General features: G+C 48.0%; 1 protein-coding gene across 1 annotated transcript; it reads right to left on the bottom strand.

The window, feature by feature from the left end:
* Positions 1-3871: 3871 nt before the first annotated feature.
* Positions 3872-14106, bottom strand: TRAPPC5 (trafficking protein particle complex subunit 5). Its single transcript, XM_075347463.1, has 2 exons — positions 14016-14106; positions 3872-4670 (listed from the first exon to the last, which is right to left on the bottom strand). The coding sequence occupies exon 2, from the start codon at positions 4665-4667 to the stop codon at positions 4101-4103; it is 567 nt and encodes a 188-aa protein (XP_075203578.1). The 5' UTR covers positions 4668-4670; positions 14016-14106; the 3' UTR covers positions 3872-4100.
* Between the last annotated feature and the right edge of the window lie 771 nt (positions 14107-14877).

Genomic DNA, 14877 nt, shown 5'->3' with positions numbered 1-14877 from the left:
GCTGGCGCCGCTCATACTGATTGACTGGGCTGTGGGCGGTGACTACCGCGTCACAGCCCAGCATCGAGGGGAAGATCCGGAGGGTGCCAGTGTGGAGCGGTGAAGAGGGCTAAGCGTCCGGCAGATTGGTGAGGTACGGGACGCCAGTGTGGAGTACAGGGGGGGTTTCTTCTGCTGAAATCCCCCGTCACATATGTGATCTTACTATCCAGCCGCCTGATCTGCTCCGATGTCAGGAGAGCTGACGGTGTCAGGCAGTGTGATCATATATTCCCACCAGCACTACAGGACGCAGCAAGAGACTGACAAGCTGGTGACATGCAGCGTCGCATGTATCAGAGCAGAGCATGTCACCAACTTGCTCTGCTCTGTCACCTGTGCTGCATGGGACCAAGTTACTGCACACTGTGACTTGTGCTGCATGGGACCAACTTTCTCCACTCGGTCACCTGCACAACAAGTCAGAGTGGAGCAAGGTGGTGACATGCAGCACAGCATGTAACAGAGCACCTCTCTTCCCTCTCTCTCTCGCCTCTCTCTCTCTTCCGTCTCTCTCTCCTGGCATGGTCAGTACAGAAATCTCTCTATCGTGGAGGGGTGTGAGGGAGTAATAAAGATGGAGTCACTAATGTGTCTGTGTATTTATTTCTAATAAAAGTATTTTTTCTCTGTGTGGTGTATTTTTATTAACACTTAATTGGAGATTCTTAATGGCCGAGTCAAACTTGGCCTGACATTAAGAATCTCGGGCTTTATACCAGCTGGTAAAACAAAGCTGGTATTAACCTCTTATTACCCAGTGTGCCACCTGGCACCAGGGCCACTGGATGAGTTGGATACAGTGTCAGAAGATGGCAGTTCGATGAAAGTGCCATTTTTTGGGGCGGCTGTGGAATGCAATTTGCAGCGGGGGGCCAGAAAGCTTGGGCCACGATGCGCTGTGGATTTCAATCCCCAGCTGCCTAGTTGTACCTAGGCGGACACAAAATATGGGCGAAGCCCAGGTCTTTTTTTTTTTTTTTAATTATTTCATGAAATTCATGAAATAATTTAAAAATAAAAAAATAAAAAGCTTCCCTATATTTTTTGTTCCCAGCCGGGTACAAATAGGCAGCTGGGGGTTGGGGGCAGCCCGTACCTGGCTAGCATACAAAATATATCGCGAATCCTGCGTCATTTTTTTTTGCGTTTTTGGGCAAAAACACAAAAAAAAAAAAAGTGCTTCCCTGGATTTTCCATTTCTAGTGAAGGTAACACCAAACAGTGGGGGTTAGCAGCCAGTAGCTGCTTGGGTTACCCTTAGCAATAGAAAATGCAGCGGGAGCCCATACATTTTTTTTACCCCTAACCCTAGGGTTAGGGTTATGTGTTTGGGGGTTGTGTTTTGTTTTTTTAAATACTCATTAAAAAAACAAAAAGACATGGGCTTCGCCCACCGAGCGCCAGAGCATTTTGTTGCTCACTCATCCCTACTCCTGACCACACAGCCAGCAGAACAAGTAATCAGATAACTCCAGTGTCGGCTGATTACTTGTTCTGTGTACCCGTCTCTCTGCATCCATCGCAGTGTGTGTGGGCTGTGAGGTCAGCTGAGTTCAGTCCGGCACTGGAATCAGCTGATCTGAACTCAGCTGAACTCCAGCCCGCACACACTGCGATGGATGCAGCGGGACACAGAACAAGTAATCGTCCGACACTGGAGTCAGCTGATCTGAACTCCTGACCCCACAGTATGCACACAGTCACACGTGATCGGCAGCAGGCAGTGACTGCTGTAAACCTGTATCCATCGCAGCATGTGCAGGCTGTGAGATCAAGAGTTCAGCTGACTCCAGTTCCGGCTGAAAAATTCTGTGTCCCGCTGCAGAAGGATCCGGTAAAATAACAATTGCGGTTGCATGCGCTGCCCATTTAATCCACTGGATCCAGTCATATGCGGTTTTTTGCCTACAGGCAAAGAAAAAAATGATGTGAAAGTAGCCTGCAAAATGCATGCCACACAGAGACTAGGCAAGAGGGGAAAAAGCAATCTCATGACCCCATAGTTTTTTTTTCCCCAATTATTTTATTTTTTTTTCCACATGTTGCGCCGTCTAAGGCTGCTTTCATACATCAGTTTTTTGCCATCAGGCACAATCCGGCGAGAAACGGATAAAGCCGGATCCGTTTTTTTCCGCATGGAATTGTATTAGCGTGGGATTGTGCCTGATGCCCTTACGTTGCATCCGTTGTGCACAGATCCAGCAAAATTTGTGTGTTCAGCTGCCGGAAAGGGCGCAGCATGCAACGTTTTTTGGCAGCGGCAAAAAAAACTAACAGCGCCGGGTCCGGCGTCATGTACAATGAAAGCCTATGGGCGCCGGATCCGTCGTAAAGCGGCATACAACACATTACAGCGACTGATTAAGTTTTTTTCTACTCAGCATGCTCAGTAGCACAACGGATCCGTCCAAAAACTGAAGGAGCTGATGGAAAAATCTGATGCAACTGATCCGTTTTTTCGCCTGATCCATTGCATCAGTTTTTACACCGGATTGTGCCTGATGCCAAAAAACTGATGCGTGAAAGCAGCCTAATCATAATTTCTATACACACACACACACACACACACACACTATGAACTATGAGAACAAGCAGAAAATAGATCCTTTCTTCCCCTGGTTGTACAGAGCTGGGAGCTTCTGCTGTTTCCGTATGATTTCTCTCAGTGCTTCCACAGGGAAGACGGCAGAGAAGAGTCTTGGAGTGGAGAACTGAGTGGGTGTGTTAGATACAGTCCTAAGGATTATCGGAGTTGTAGGAACTGAACACAGGAAGTCAGGAGAGAGATTAACTCCATCAGAGTTGGAGCCAGAAGTGAGGATGTGCTGCTAGAGCACGATAAAAGGTAATATTGCTGAAATAACATAATAGATGTGTGGAGAGGCACATATTAGCAAGATTTATGAGAGAGAGAGAAAAAAAATCAGTTATGGTAACTGGACAACTTCTTTAAGATTGTGTAAATTCCATCCACACGTTGTGTTTTAGAACACAGCGTTTCGGCTGCTGAAATATTTTGCCAAACCGCTGCATTCTAAAAAGCAACGTCACTTCTTTTGTGCGTTCCGGATGCTTTTCCACTGTCTATGGCAGAGCAAGCATCCAGAACACATGAATTCCACATACACAATGTTTTCAAAACGCAGCTTTTTGGCTGCGTTTTGAAACGCACATGCAGCGACTTATATGCTGCGGAATAGAATGTTGAGACGTGTGTACATACTCTAAGACGCACATTTCCTCCCAAAAATTTAGGAGGAAAATGAGAGGTGTGTCTTAAAATCTGAATGTAGCTTACTGGGAGGTGGTGAAAAGGCGTCAAAGGAGGCAGGGGCAATGCTGTGCGGTGCTGCTCTGTGCCGGGGCTGTGGGCGCAGCAGTGCTGTGTGCGGCAGGCGGTGAGGTATAGGCCATTTTGAAGATGTAGGTGGTGAGGAGTTCAAATAATAGAGCCCAGAATCGGCGCGTGCGCAGATGGAGCTCTCGGTGCAAGCTCTCATCTGTGCACGCGCCGATTCCGCTGCCATTCCTTTCAAGCCCGCATCACCGATATCTTCAGAATGGACCGTGCCACACAGAGCAGCACCCAAACAGAGCATCTGTGCCCCCCTCTGTGTCACCCGCAGCATCTCCGTACTCCAGCACCGCCCCTGTCTCCTGTGACTACTGCTCCATCACCACTGCCGCCCCACCTCCTGCCCGGTAGGACACCACTGTACTATAAAACGGACCCCATATAATTTTACTTTTTTTCCCCTCTAAATTTGGGGAAATAAAGTAGTTCTTCAGCTCGTCATCTTGATTGATAGTAGTAAAGCAGAAGCCGGTGTACAGAAGTGATTTTATTGGAATTTTGATGACTTATGGTAATTATGGATGACAAACATATTTAAACAGTTAACAAAATGCCAACAGTGAAAAGATTAGAGATCTAACCTATACCAATAGACTATATACAAAGAGTAACACAATGTAGATGTCATGCTGATGGGAAACATTCCAAATTAATTAAGGTTAAACAAACAAAGCGATCTGAGAATAACATTGATATCCACAGCCTAGCGTCCATCCAGTGCCTTGTCCCGAGCAATGACAGACTCATCAAATTTAATCATAAGAGTGGTTCCTTTGTGCCAATGGGCAGTTACTTTTGCTGGAAATCCACTACAGGTTAATAGAGACTCTACAATGCCAGCCGTGAAAGATGCACAGTTTAGAGTACTGTTTTCCTTCGGTACAGATATGTACGCATTGATAAGAGGATCCTTTTCGATAATGTAGTAGGTTTTGTCATCATCATTCGCTTGCTCCAGCTTGTCTGCTTCTTTCCCGAAAAGAGCTTTCCATGCAACAACCTTTATGAAAAGTAGTGCACTAATGACTTTGGTCTCTCGTTTTCCATTCTTCTCTCTCATCACCAGGGGATCGAGGATGCGACATCCAACTTGCTGCCCAAGTTCAGAGAGTTTTGCTTGGAGCTCAGAAACAGAATAGACACGGTTTTGGCAGTACTGGACTATTTCGGAAAACAGAAGAGCAAATGCACTAAGGCTCACCTCAGTCTTTGGCCTAGCAAGTGACCGCTCTAAAATGGTAGATTTCCCACGACTAAAACGGGAGTCCATGACCTGAGAAAAAAAGAAAAGAAGGGAATTTTGTTTACTTACCGTAAATTCCTTTTCTTCTAGCTCCAATTGGGAGACCCAGACAATTGGGTGTATAGCTATTGCCTCTGGAGGCCACACAAAGTATTACACTTAAAAGTGTAAGGCCCCTCCCCTTCTGGCTATACACCCCCAGTGGGATCACTGGCTCACCAGTTTTAGTGCCAAAGCAAGAAGGAGGAAAGCCAATAACTGGTTTAAAGACCAATTCAATCCGAGGAAACATCGGAGAACTGAACCATACCACATGAACAACATGTGTACCCGAAAAAACAGAAAAAACCCCGAGAAAACAGGGCGGGTGCTGGGTCTCCCAATTGGAGCTAGAAGAAAAGGAATTTACGGTAAGTAAACAAAATTCCCTTCTTCTTTGTCGCTCCATTGGGAGACCCAGACAATTGGGATGTCCAAAAGCAATCCCTGGGTGGGTAAAAGAATACCTCATGATAGGGCCGTCAAACGGCCCTCTCCTACAGGTGGCCAACCGCCGCCTGAATGACTTATCTACCTAGGCTGGCGTCTGCCGAAGCGTAGGTATGCATCTGATAATGCTTGGTAAAAGTAAGAAGACTCGACCAGGTGGGTGCCTGACACACCTGCTGAGCCGTAGCCTGGTGCCGTAATGCCCAGGATGCACCCACGGCTCTGGTAGAATGGGCCTTCGGCCTTGAGAGAACCAGAAGCCCAGTAGAACTGTAGGTTTCAAGAATTGGTTCCTCGAGCCCCCGAGCAAGGGTGGATCTGGAAGCTTGCGACTGTTTACGCCGACCAGCGACAAGGACAAAGAGTGCATCCGGGTGGCGCAGGAGCGCCATGCGGGAAGTAGAACCTGAGTGCTCTCACCAGAACCAACAGATGCAAATCTTTCTGAAATTGATGGACTGGACGAGGACACAAAGAAGGTGAGGTGATATCCTGATTGATATGAAAATGGGATACCACCTTAGGGAGAAATTCCGGAACCGGACGCAGAACTACCCTGTCCTGGTGAAGGACCAGGAAGGGAGTTTGTATGAGAGCGTTGCTAGCTCGGAAACTCTCCTAAGAGACGAGACCGTTACTAGAAGGCCACTTCCCGTGAAAAACGGGAAGGGAGACATCCTTCAAAGGCTCGAAAGGCGGCATCTGGAGAGCAATTAGAACCTTGTTCAGATCTCAGGGCTCTAACGGCCGCTTGTACGGAGTGCTGAGAAGACAAACTCCCCGTAGGAACGTGCGTACCTGAGGAAGTCGTCGTTTCTGAAAAAATACAGATAGCGCTGAGACTTGTCCCTAAAGGGAACTGAGCGACAACCCATTTTCCTACCTAGATTGCAGGAAGGAAGGAAACATAGACGATGCAACCGGCCAGGGAGAAACACCCTGCGCCGAGCACCGAGATAAGAACATCTTCCACGTCCTGTGGTCAATCTTGGCGGACGTTGGTATGCTAGCCTGTCTCATGGTGGCAACCACGTCCTGAGGTAATCCTGACGACACTAGGTTCCAGGACTCAATGCCACACCATCCGGTTGAGGGCCGTAGAATTCAAATGGAAGAATGGCCCTTGAGACAGCCAGTCTGATTGGTCTGGTAGTGCCCCCGGTTAGCCTACCGTGAGGCACCACAGAACCGAGTACCACAACATCCTCGGCCAATTTGTAGCGACGAGGATGGCGCGGCCGCAGTCGGTCTTGATCTAGCGCAGTACTCTGGGCAACAATGCCAGAGGTGGCACCTAAGGTAGCTGGAACTGCGACCAATGCTGAACTAAGGCGTTTGCCGCCAGAGCTCGATGATTGTGAAACCGTGCCATGAAGCTGGCACATTGTTGTTGTGCCGTGACGCCATTAGATCGACGTCCGGCCTCTGTCAGCGGCGCCAGATCTCCTGAAACCCGTCCGGGTGAGGAGACCATACTCTTTCGGCCACACCTCAGCGACTTAGGAAGTCAGCTTCCTAGTTTCCACACTTGGGATGTGAATTGTGGATATGGTGGATGCCGTGTCTTCCACCCACATCAGAACCTGCCGGACTTCCTGGAAGGCTTGCCGGTTGCGCGTTCTTCCTTGGTGGTTGATGTATGCCACCGCTGTGGAGCTGTCCGACTGAAGTCGGATATGCTTGCTTTCCAGCCGCTGGTGGAAGGATTGTAGGGCAAGATACACTGCTCTGTGTTCAAGAACATTGATCTGAAGAGTGGACTCTTGCTGAGTCCACGTACCCTGAGCGCTGTAGTGGAGAAAAACTGCTCCCCACCCTGATAGACTCGCGTCTGTCGTAACTATCGCCCAGGACGGGGATAGGAAGGACCTTCTTTTTGACCAAGAGGTGAGAAGAAGCCACCACCGTAGAGATTCCTTGGCCGCCTGAGAAAGAACGACGACTCTGTTGAGGGACGTCGACTCCTCGTCCCATTGGCGGAGAATGTCCCATTGTAGTGGACGCAGTAAAACTGCGCGAAAGGAACTGCCTCCATTGCTACCATCTTACGTAGGAAGTGCATGAGGCGTCTCAATGTGTGCGACTGGTTCTTAAAGAAGAGCTTGCAGCCCGTAGTGAATGCTGTTTGTCTAGCGGCAGCTTCACTATCGCTGAGAGAGTAAGAAACTCTATGCCTAGATATGTTATCGATAGGGTCGGGGTCGGATCTGACTTTAAAAAGTTGATGATCCACCCAAAACTCTAGAGAGTCTCCAGCGCAACGTTCGGGCAGTGTTGGCATGTTTCCTAAGAGAGTGCCTTGACAAGTAGATCGTCTAAATACGGGACCACAGAGTGACCCTGAGAGTGCAGGACTGTGACTACTGCTGCCCTGACCTTGGCGAAGACCAGTTGGACTGTCGCTAGCCGGAAGGTAGAGCTACGAACAGAGGGTGTTCGTCTCCTATAACGAAGCGTAGAAACGCTAGTGCTCTGGATCAATCGGCACGTGTGGATAAGCATCCTTGATGCCTAATGATGCTAGGAAATATCCTTGGGACCTTGAGGCGATGACATGGCGGAGGGATTCCATCCTGAACCGCCTGGTGTCCACGAGCTTGCTGAGCATTTTTAGATCCAGAACGGGACGGAACGGCCCGTTGTTATAGGTACCGCAAAGAATTTGGGGTAAAAACCGTGACCTTGTTCCTGAAGAGGAACGGGGGTCATCACTCTTTCTGCCTATAGAGTGCACCCTGTTTGCAGAAGAGCAGCGGCCCGGCCGGGAGGTGGAGAAATTCTGAAGAATCGAGTTGGAGGACGAGAAGTGAGCTCTATCCTGTACCCGTGAGACAGAATGTCTCACACTCAATGGTCATTGACCTATGGCAGCTAAATATCGCCAAGGCGGGAGAGCCTGCTACCGACCGAGGCCGCAAGTCATGAGGAAGCCGCCTTGGAAGCGGGTTTTCAGACTGTCGCTTTTTTGGGCGAGACTGAGCCCGCTAAGAATCTTAGCTCCTCTGATCCTTTTGAGTCCACATTGGACGAGGAAAAATGGGACCTGCCCGAGCCTCGAAAAGGCCGAAAACCCCGACTGCCTCTTGCTCTGTTGGGGGTTGTTGTGTCCGGGCTGAGGAAAGGATGAATCCTTACCCCTGGACTGTTTGATGGTTACATCCAACGCTCACCAAACAGTCGGTCAGCAGAAAAAGGCAACTGGTTAGGCAACCTTTTTTGGAAGCAGAATCTGCCTTCCATTCACTTAACGAGCAGACCAGGCTCTGCTTAAAAACACGGAGTAGCGGAGGCTACCGCCGCACGGTTCGCAGAGTCCAGGACAACCTGAATCGCGTAAGAAACAAATGCAGACATTTGAGAGGTTATCCGACATAGTCAGCAGCTGCTGCTGACTAAAAAGTGGAGCTATGTGTGGATGTGTTGCCTCCTTCGCACAAAGCACAAAACTGGTGAGCCAGTGATCCCACTGGGGGTGTATAGCCAGAAGGGGAGGGGCCTTACACTTTTAAGTGTAATACTTTGTGTGGCCTCCAGAGGCAATAGCTATACACCCAATTGTCTGGGTCTCCCAATGGAGCGACAAAGAAATGAAATATACATTTTAATGCTTGCTTTGCACCATGATTTCAGAGCTGTTCTGATCCTCAGCAGTACTAGCTGACCCTCACCCAACTGCTCAGATCATAAAGCGCCTTTGTTATTGATGGGAAGTCAGCAGCTTTATGCATCCTATGAGAGTCATCGACTCCTCCATACACATAGGAGCTCTCGGCTTAGTCACTTGTTCTCTAGGAGTCGTTAACATACTCCTCTTGCAGCGGTTTCTATTGAAACAGTCAGAAATCAAATTTGACGGATCCTTGGGCTATGTGCCCACGGGACAATGTACCCGCAGATATATCCGCAGGTTCTCCGCAGCAGCTCCCCGGAATCAGCAGCTATCCATTGCTGCGGGATTCCAGTGAAATATCTGCGGTAAACCTGCGGACATTCATGCGACTTACCTGTGGAAGTCCCGGCCCTATCTCCATAGTGGAGTGCCGGGATTTCCGCAAGTATTTCCACAGGAATAATTGACATGCAGTTACGTGCGGCTGTAAGACATCCGCAGCATATTCCTCAGCCACACATTCCGCAGCATGGACACAGCACTCCCCATGTCCCATAGGATAACATGGGGAGTTTCTGTACTTGCTGAAACCTGCGGATTTATCTAGAAAATCCAGATAAATCCGCAGGTTTTCCGTGGCAATATTCACGGCACATTGTCCCATGGGCACAAAGCCTTAGAGGATATTGTGCGAGAGATCTAGGGTATCAACGGCTTCGGCCAACTTTAGTTTAATGTGTATAGGTGGTCTTAACATTCATGAATTAGAGCATTAGGACACATACCGTAGATCTGATAAACATGTAGACAGCCGTATCAGCTGCCTCCTCTTACCTCAGCATAGCTGGTATCTGAAGTGTTAAACCAGATAAAGAAAGTGGACAGCAGTATCCGTCCACTCCTCTTAGGGTACCGTCACACTTTAGCGACGCTCCAGCGTTCCCACCAGCGATCTAACCTGGTCAGGATCGCTGGAGCATCACTACATGGTCGCTGGTGAGCTGTCAATCAGGCATATCTCACCAGCGACCAGCCCCCAGCGACGCGTGGAAGCGATGCTGCGCTTGGTAACTAAAGTAAATATCGGGTAACCAAGCGCTTTGTTACCCAATATTTACCTTGGCTACCAGCGCACACCGCTGGCTCCCTGCACTCGTAGCCAGAGTACACATCAGTTTAATAAGCAAACCGCTTTGCTTATTTACCTGATGTGTACTCCGGCTACGTGTGCAGGGAGCCAGCACTGACAGCCTGAGAGCGGCGGACGCTAGTAACCAAAGTAAATATCGGGTAACAAAGCAAAGCACTTTGCTTGGTTACCTGATATTTACCTTGTTTACAGCTTACCGCAGGCTGCCAGAAGCCGGCTCCCTGCACATTTAGATCGTTGCTCTCTCGCTGTCAAAGACAGCGATGTGTGCTTCACAGCGGGAGAGCAATGTCCAAAAAATGAACCAGCACTGTGTGTAACGAGCAGCGATCTCACAGCAGGGGCCAGGTCGCTGCTCAGTGTCACACACAGCGAGATCGCTGATGAGGTCACTGGTACATCACAAAAACCGTGACTCAGCAGCGATCTCGCTATGTGAGAAGTACCCCTTACTTCAGTACCCCTGGTATCACCAGTATTAGATCACACAATCCATTGGAAACACGTCTTCCTAAATATGAATGCAGGTGATGACATTTCCTGCTGTACATGCTCACAGCAACCTGTGCTGAAGTAAGAGGAGTCTGCTCAAACTGCTTCCAGGAGGACAGACGTCTGTCAGTCTAACAAGACGGAAGACATTTTCATGCACTTTAGCAAACACCTCACTAGAGAAAGAGAGCACAATTTGCAAAGCAAAGGGGTTGTCTGGGACTATAACATTGATGAGCTATCCTTAGGATAGAATAGTTAATCAAGGTCTGCTAGATTGGGGTGCGATAACCGGCATCCTCAACGATCAGCTGTATCCGAAGCCCTTGAAACTACTCAGGTTTAGAGCCGCACAGCTTCGTCAATGGAGTAGTAGCTGCAGCCAGGTACTACACAATCTGCCCCTATAGATGTGAATAGGGGGAGGATAATGAGTGGCCAGCTGCAGACACTGTAGAGTTTTGCGACTGAGTAGTGCCTGGGGTATCAAAAATAGCTGATCGGTGGAGGTGCAGATGTCGCTGCCCTATCTATCAAACATTGATGACCTATGCTAAGGATAAGCCATAAGTGTGAAAGTTTAAAAAAAAAAAAAAAAATTTAAAAAAGGTATTTATATTGACATTTCCTCTAGATATTTTTTCCTATTCTCTTCCTTAACCTCTGGGCGATTTTCCTCCCCTTCTTCCAAGAGCCATAACTTTTTTAATTTTCCGTCCATCTTGCCATATTAGGACTTGTTTTTTGCGGGACGAGTTGTACTTTTGAATGAAATTATTAGTTTTACCATATAGTGTACTGGAAAACAGGAAAAAAACCTAAGTACGGTGAAACTGCAAAAAAAAAGTGCAACTGAACGATTGCTTTGTGGGTATTTTATTCACAGTGTTCACTATATAATAAAACTGATGCGTCCATGATGCCTCAGGTCGGTGCAAGAGCGTAGATACCAAACATGTAAAGGTTTACTTTTATCTAAGGAGTGAAAAAAAAATTCTGAAGTTTGTCGAAAAAAAGAATGACACTTTTTGCGCCATTTTTCGAGACCTGTGGCTTTCTCATTTTTCGGGATCTGGGGCTCAGTGACTGCTTATTGTTTTGTGTCCCGAGCTGACATTTTTTATTATTCCACTTTTGTGCATATGCTACGCTTTGCTCACCTGTTATTGTGTTTTAAATCTTTTTTGCAGCGACTAAAAAACGTAATTTTGGTGTTTGGAATTTTTTTTCTTGCCACGCCGTGTACCGATCAGATTGATTTTATATTTTGATAAATCGGGCATTTCTGAACACTGTGAAACAACTGTTTTATTTTATGTGGGTGAATGGGGAGAGATTTGAACTTTTAGGTTTTTTATTTTTTTCATTTTTTTTATTTTTATTTATTTTACTAGACCCCTAGGTGACTTGATGAATCAGCAGTCTGATCGCCTGTGCATTTCTGTTGATCAGAGCTACACAGCTCTGATCGGCAAAAATACAGCGTTCCTGTAAGAGCCGGCGTTCTGTCAGCTCTTACATGAAGTATGTCATGGCAGTGTCATCACATCACCCGTGGCTACCATGGCATCCATCGGCTTCTTGTGATCGTGTCACGGGCCTCCGATGGCGGCGGCGAACAGTGTGATACCCTCTGCAGCCATTTAAATTGCACTATCAAATTTTCTAAGTGGCAAGCAGATGTGGGTGGATCACGGATCCACCCATGCCCGTTATCCCACATGCCTGCTGTTCAAATCATCAGACGTGTGGGGATCACTGCAGGCTCACCACAGCAGCCAGCAGTGATTACCATGACACAACCAAGGACATACCGGTACGCCCTTGGTTGTATATTAAAGGGGTTATGCTATGTGCGCACGTGTGTGCGTTCTGCACCGCAGCGTTTAAGTCACTGCATGTGCGTCTCAGAACGCAGCTGAAAAGCTGCATTCTGAAAGTTTGCTTTCTGGATGGTGCCTCTCCCTATAGACAGAATGGAGAAAGCATCCAGAACGCACAAAAAAAAGTGACATGTTGCTTTTTAGAAAGCAGCGTTTTGGCAGCATGCAAATCGCTGCCTTCTAAAAAAACCCGCAACGTGTGGATGGAATATGCACAATCTTCATAGATTGTGCTGGGGACGCAGGACGCATGCTTTTACGCTGCAGTGCAGAACGCAGCATAAAAGCATGATAACACGCAACATGCGCACACAGCCTTAAAGGGAATCTGTCACCAGGATTTTGCAACCTATTCTGAGAACAGCATAATGGCAGATACCATGATTACAGTAATGTGTCACTTACTAAGCTGCTTGCTTTAGTTTGAATAAAATCACCGTTTTATCAGCAGGAGTTTATCTCTAGAGACTAATGGTCATGTCACACACAGCGACAGCGACGTCACTGCTAAGTCTCCATTTTCTGTGACGTAGCAGCGACGTCCCGTCCCTGTCGTCGTGTGTGACATCCAGCAACAACCTGGCCCCTGCTGTGAGGTCGCTGGTTGTTGCTGAATGTCCTGGACCATTTTTTGGACGTTGCTCTCCCGCTGTGAAGCGCACATCGCTGTGTGTGACAGCGACAGAGCAACAACTGAATGTGCAGTGAGCAGGGAGTCTGCTTCTGCGGACGCTGGTAACCAATGTAAATATTGGGTAACCAAGCAAAGGCTGCTTGGTTACCCGATATTTACCTTAGTTACCAGCGTCCGCCGCTCTCAGGCTGCCAGTTCCGGCTCCCTGCACACATAGCCAGAGTACACATCGGGTAAATAAGCAAAGCGGTTTGCTTATTAACCCAATGTGTACTCTGGCTACGAGTGCAGGGAGCCAGCGCTAAGCGGTGTGCACTGGTAACTTTGGCACTTCGCTTGGTTACCTGATATTTACCTTAGTTACCAAGCGCAGCATCGCTTCCACGCGTCGCTGCTGGCTGGTCACTGGTGAGATCTGCCTGCTTGACAGCTCACCAGCGACTATGTAACGACGCAGCAGCGATTCTGATAAGGTCAGGTCATCGTCGTGATCGCTACTGCATCGCTACGTGTGACCCTAGCTTAATAAACCTGCTGCAATGAAATCTTACATATTCATGAGCTCTGTATAATGCCACTCCCCACTATTGATTGGTAGCTTCCTGCCTATGCACAGTGTAAACAAAAATTTGCCAATCAGTGGTGTGTGAGGGGTTATACAGAGCCCTGGTAGATCAAAAGTTCAGAAAACAACGAGTTCATAATAAAACAAAAAGGCAGCAAGTCGCCCAGTAAGTGATACATCGCTGGAATCAGAGCCTATGCCCCTACACCTGTCTGTTCAGAATCCTATCTGTAAAATATAAACATTGAAGATGACGTCTCCAGTGGTGAACAGTCCATTTCTCCCCTAAAACCGGCCCCAAAAGCCTGCCAGGCTACATAGAAGGCATGGTGCGGTGTGGGGCTGGGAAGGAAAGCTCCGCAATACCCGGCCCGACACTATCCCGCTCACTACGGTGAGAGCACACAGGTGACATTACTGAGGGGATATGCTGCCAGCCCCTCCTTCACATGTGAGCCTCCATTACTACACTCCCCAGGAGCCTACACTGAGAAGGACCGATATGGGCGGAGAATTCCGTGCTCGCACCCTCCCGCACTCGTTAGCGCTCACCTCAGTTATGTCAGCTGTATAACAACAGTCAGTCCCGGATACAGCCGCAAGCAGAACCGGAAGTGAGCGGAACCTGACGCCACCACTGATGGAAACGGAACCCCGCCTCCTGACGTAGCGCAGCAAATCAGTGATCCCCTTACAAATTACGGCGTTACGTCACACCGCCGCATGAAACAACATCTTTGATTGGTTGTAGCGAGGGATCCAGCAATAGCAGAGAACAAGGATGTGAGGGATTGTAGCATGGTGGTCTCACCTAATAATCACATACACGCCGTCTAACATCTGAACATATGTGCGCCCCCCAAACCGGGAGAGTTACATCCTCCCTTGGTGCCTCTCTTAACTCCCTCCTGACCGGGCACATTTTTGTTGTTATGCTTTTGTTTTTCCCTTCCCTTTTTCCTAGAACATAAACCTGATATTCTTGCTGTGAGGGCTTGTGTTTTTACACCACGGGATTGTACTTTGGAATGACTACAAGGAATTTACAATATAATGTACTAAAAAATTCCAAGTGTGGTGTAAAAAGAGCAAAAATGCCCACAACAACTGTAAATAGAGGGGCTCTGTGGGGGCTTATATTGTATATAGAGGGGCTATGTGGGGGCTCATCCGGTATATAGAGGTGTTATGCAGGTGCTCATATTGTATATAGAGGGGCTATGTGGGGGCTCATACTGTAAATAGAGGGGCTAAATGGGAGCTCATACTGTAAATAGAGGAGCTATGTGGGTGCTCATACTGTGTATAGAGGGGCTATGTGGGGGCTCACTGTATATAGAGGGGCTAAATGGGAGCTCATACTGTAAATAGAGGCGCTATGTGGGTGCTCATACTGTGTATAGAGGGGCTATGT

Source organism: Anomaloglossus baeobatrachus, chromosome 5 (assembly GCF_048569485.1).
Source record: "Anomaloglossus baeobatrachus isolate aAnoBae1 chromosome 5, aAnoBae1.hap1, whole genome shotgun sequence".
Classification (NCBI taxonomy): Eukaryota; Metazoa; Chordata; class Amphibia; order Anura; family Aromobatidae; genus Anomaloglossus; species Anomaloglossus baeobatrachus.
This window is presented reverse-complemented; position numbering and strand designations above follow the sequence as displayed.

Excerpts from the sequence above, each read along its gene's own strand:
- TRAPPC5 (XM_075347463.1), bottom strand. The coding sequence starts at position 4,667 with ATGGACTCCCGTTTTAGTCGTGGGAAATCTACCATTTTAGAGCGGTCA.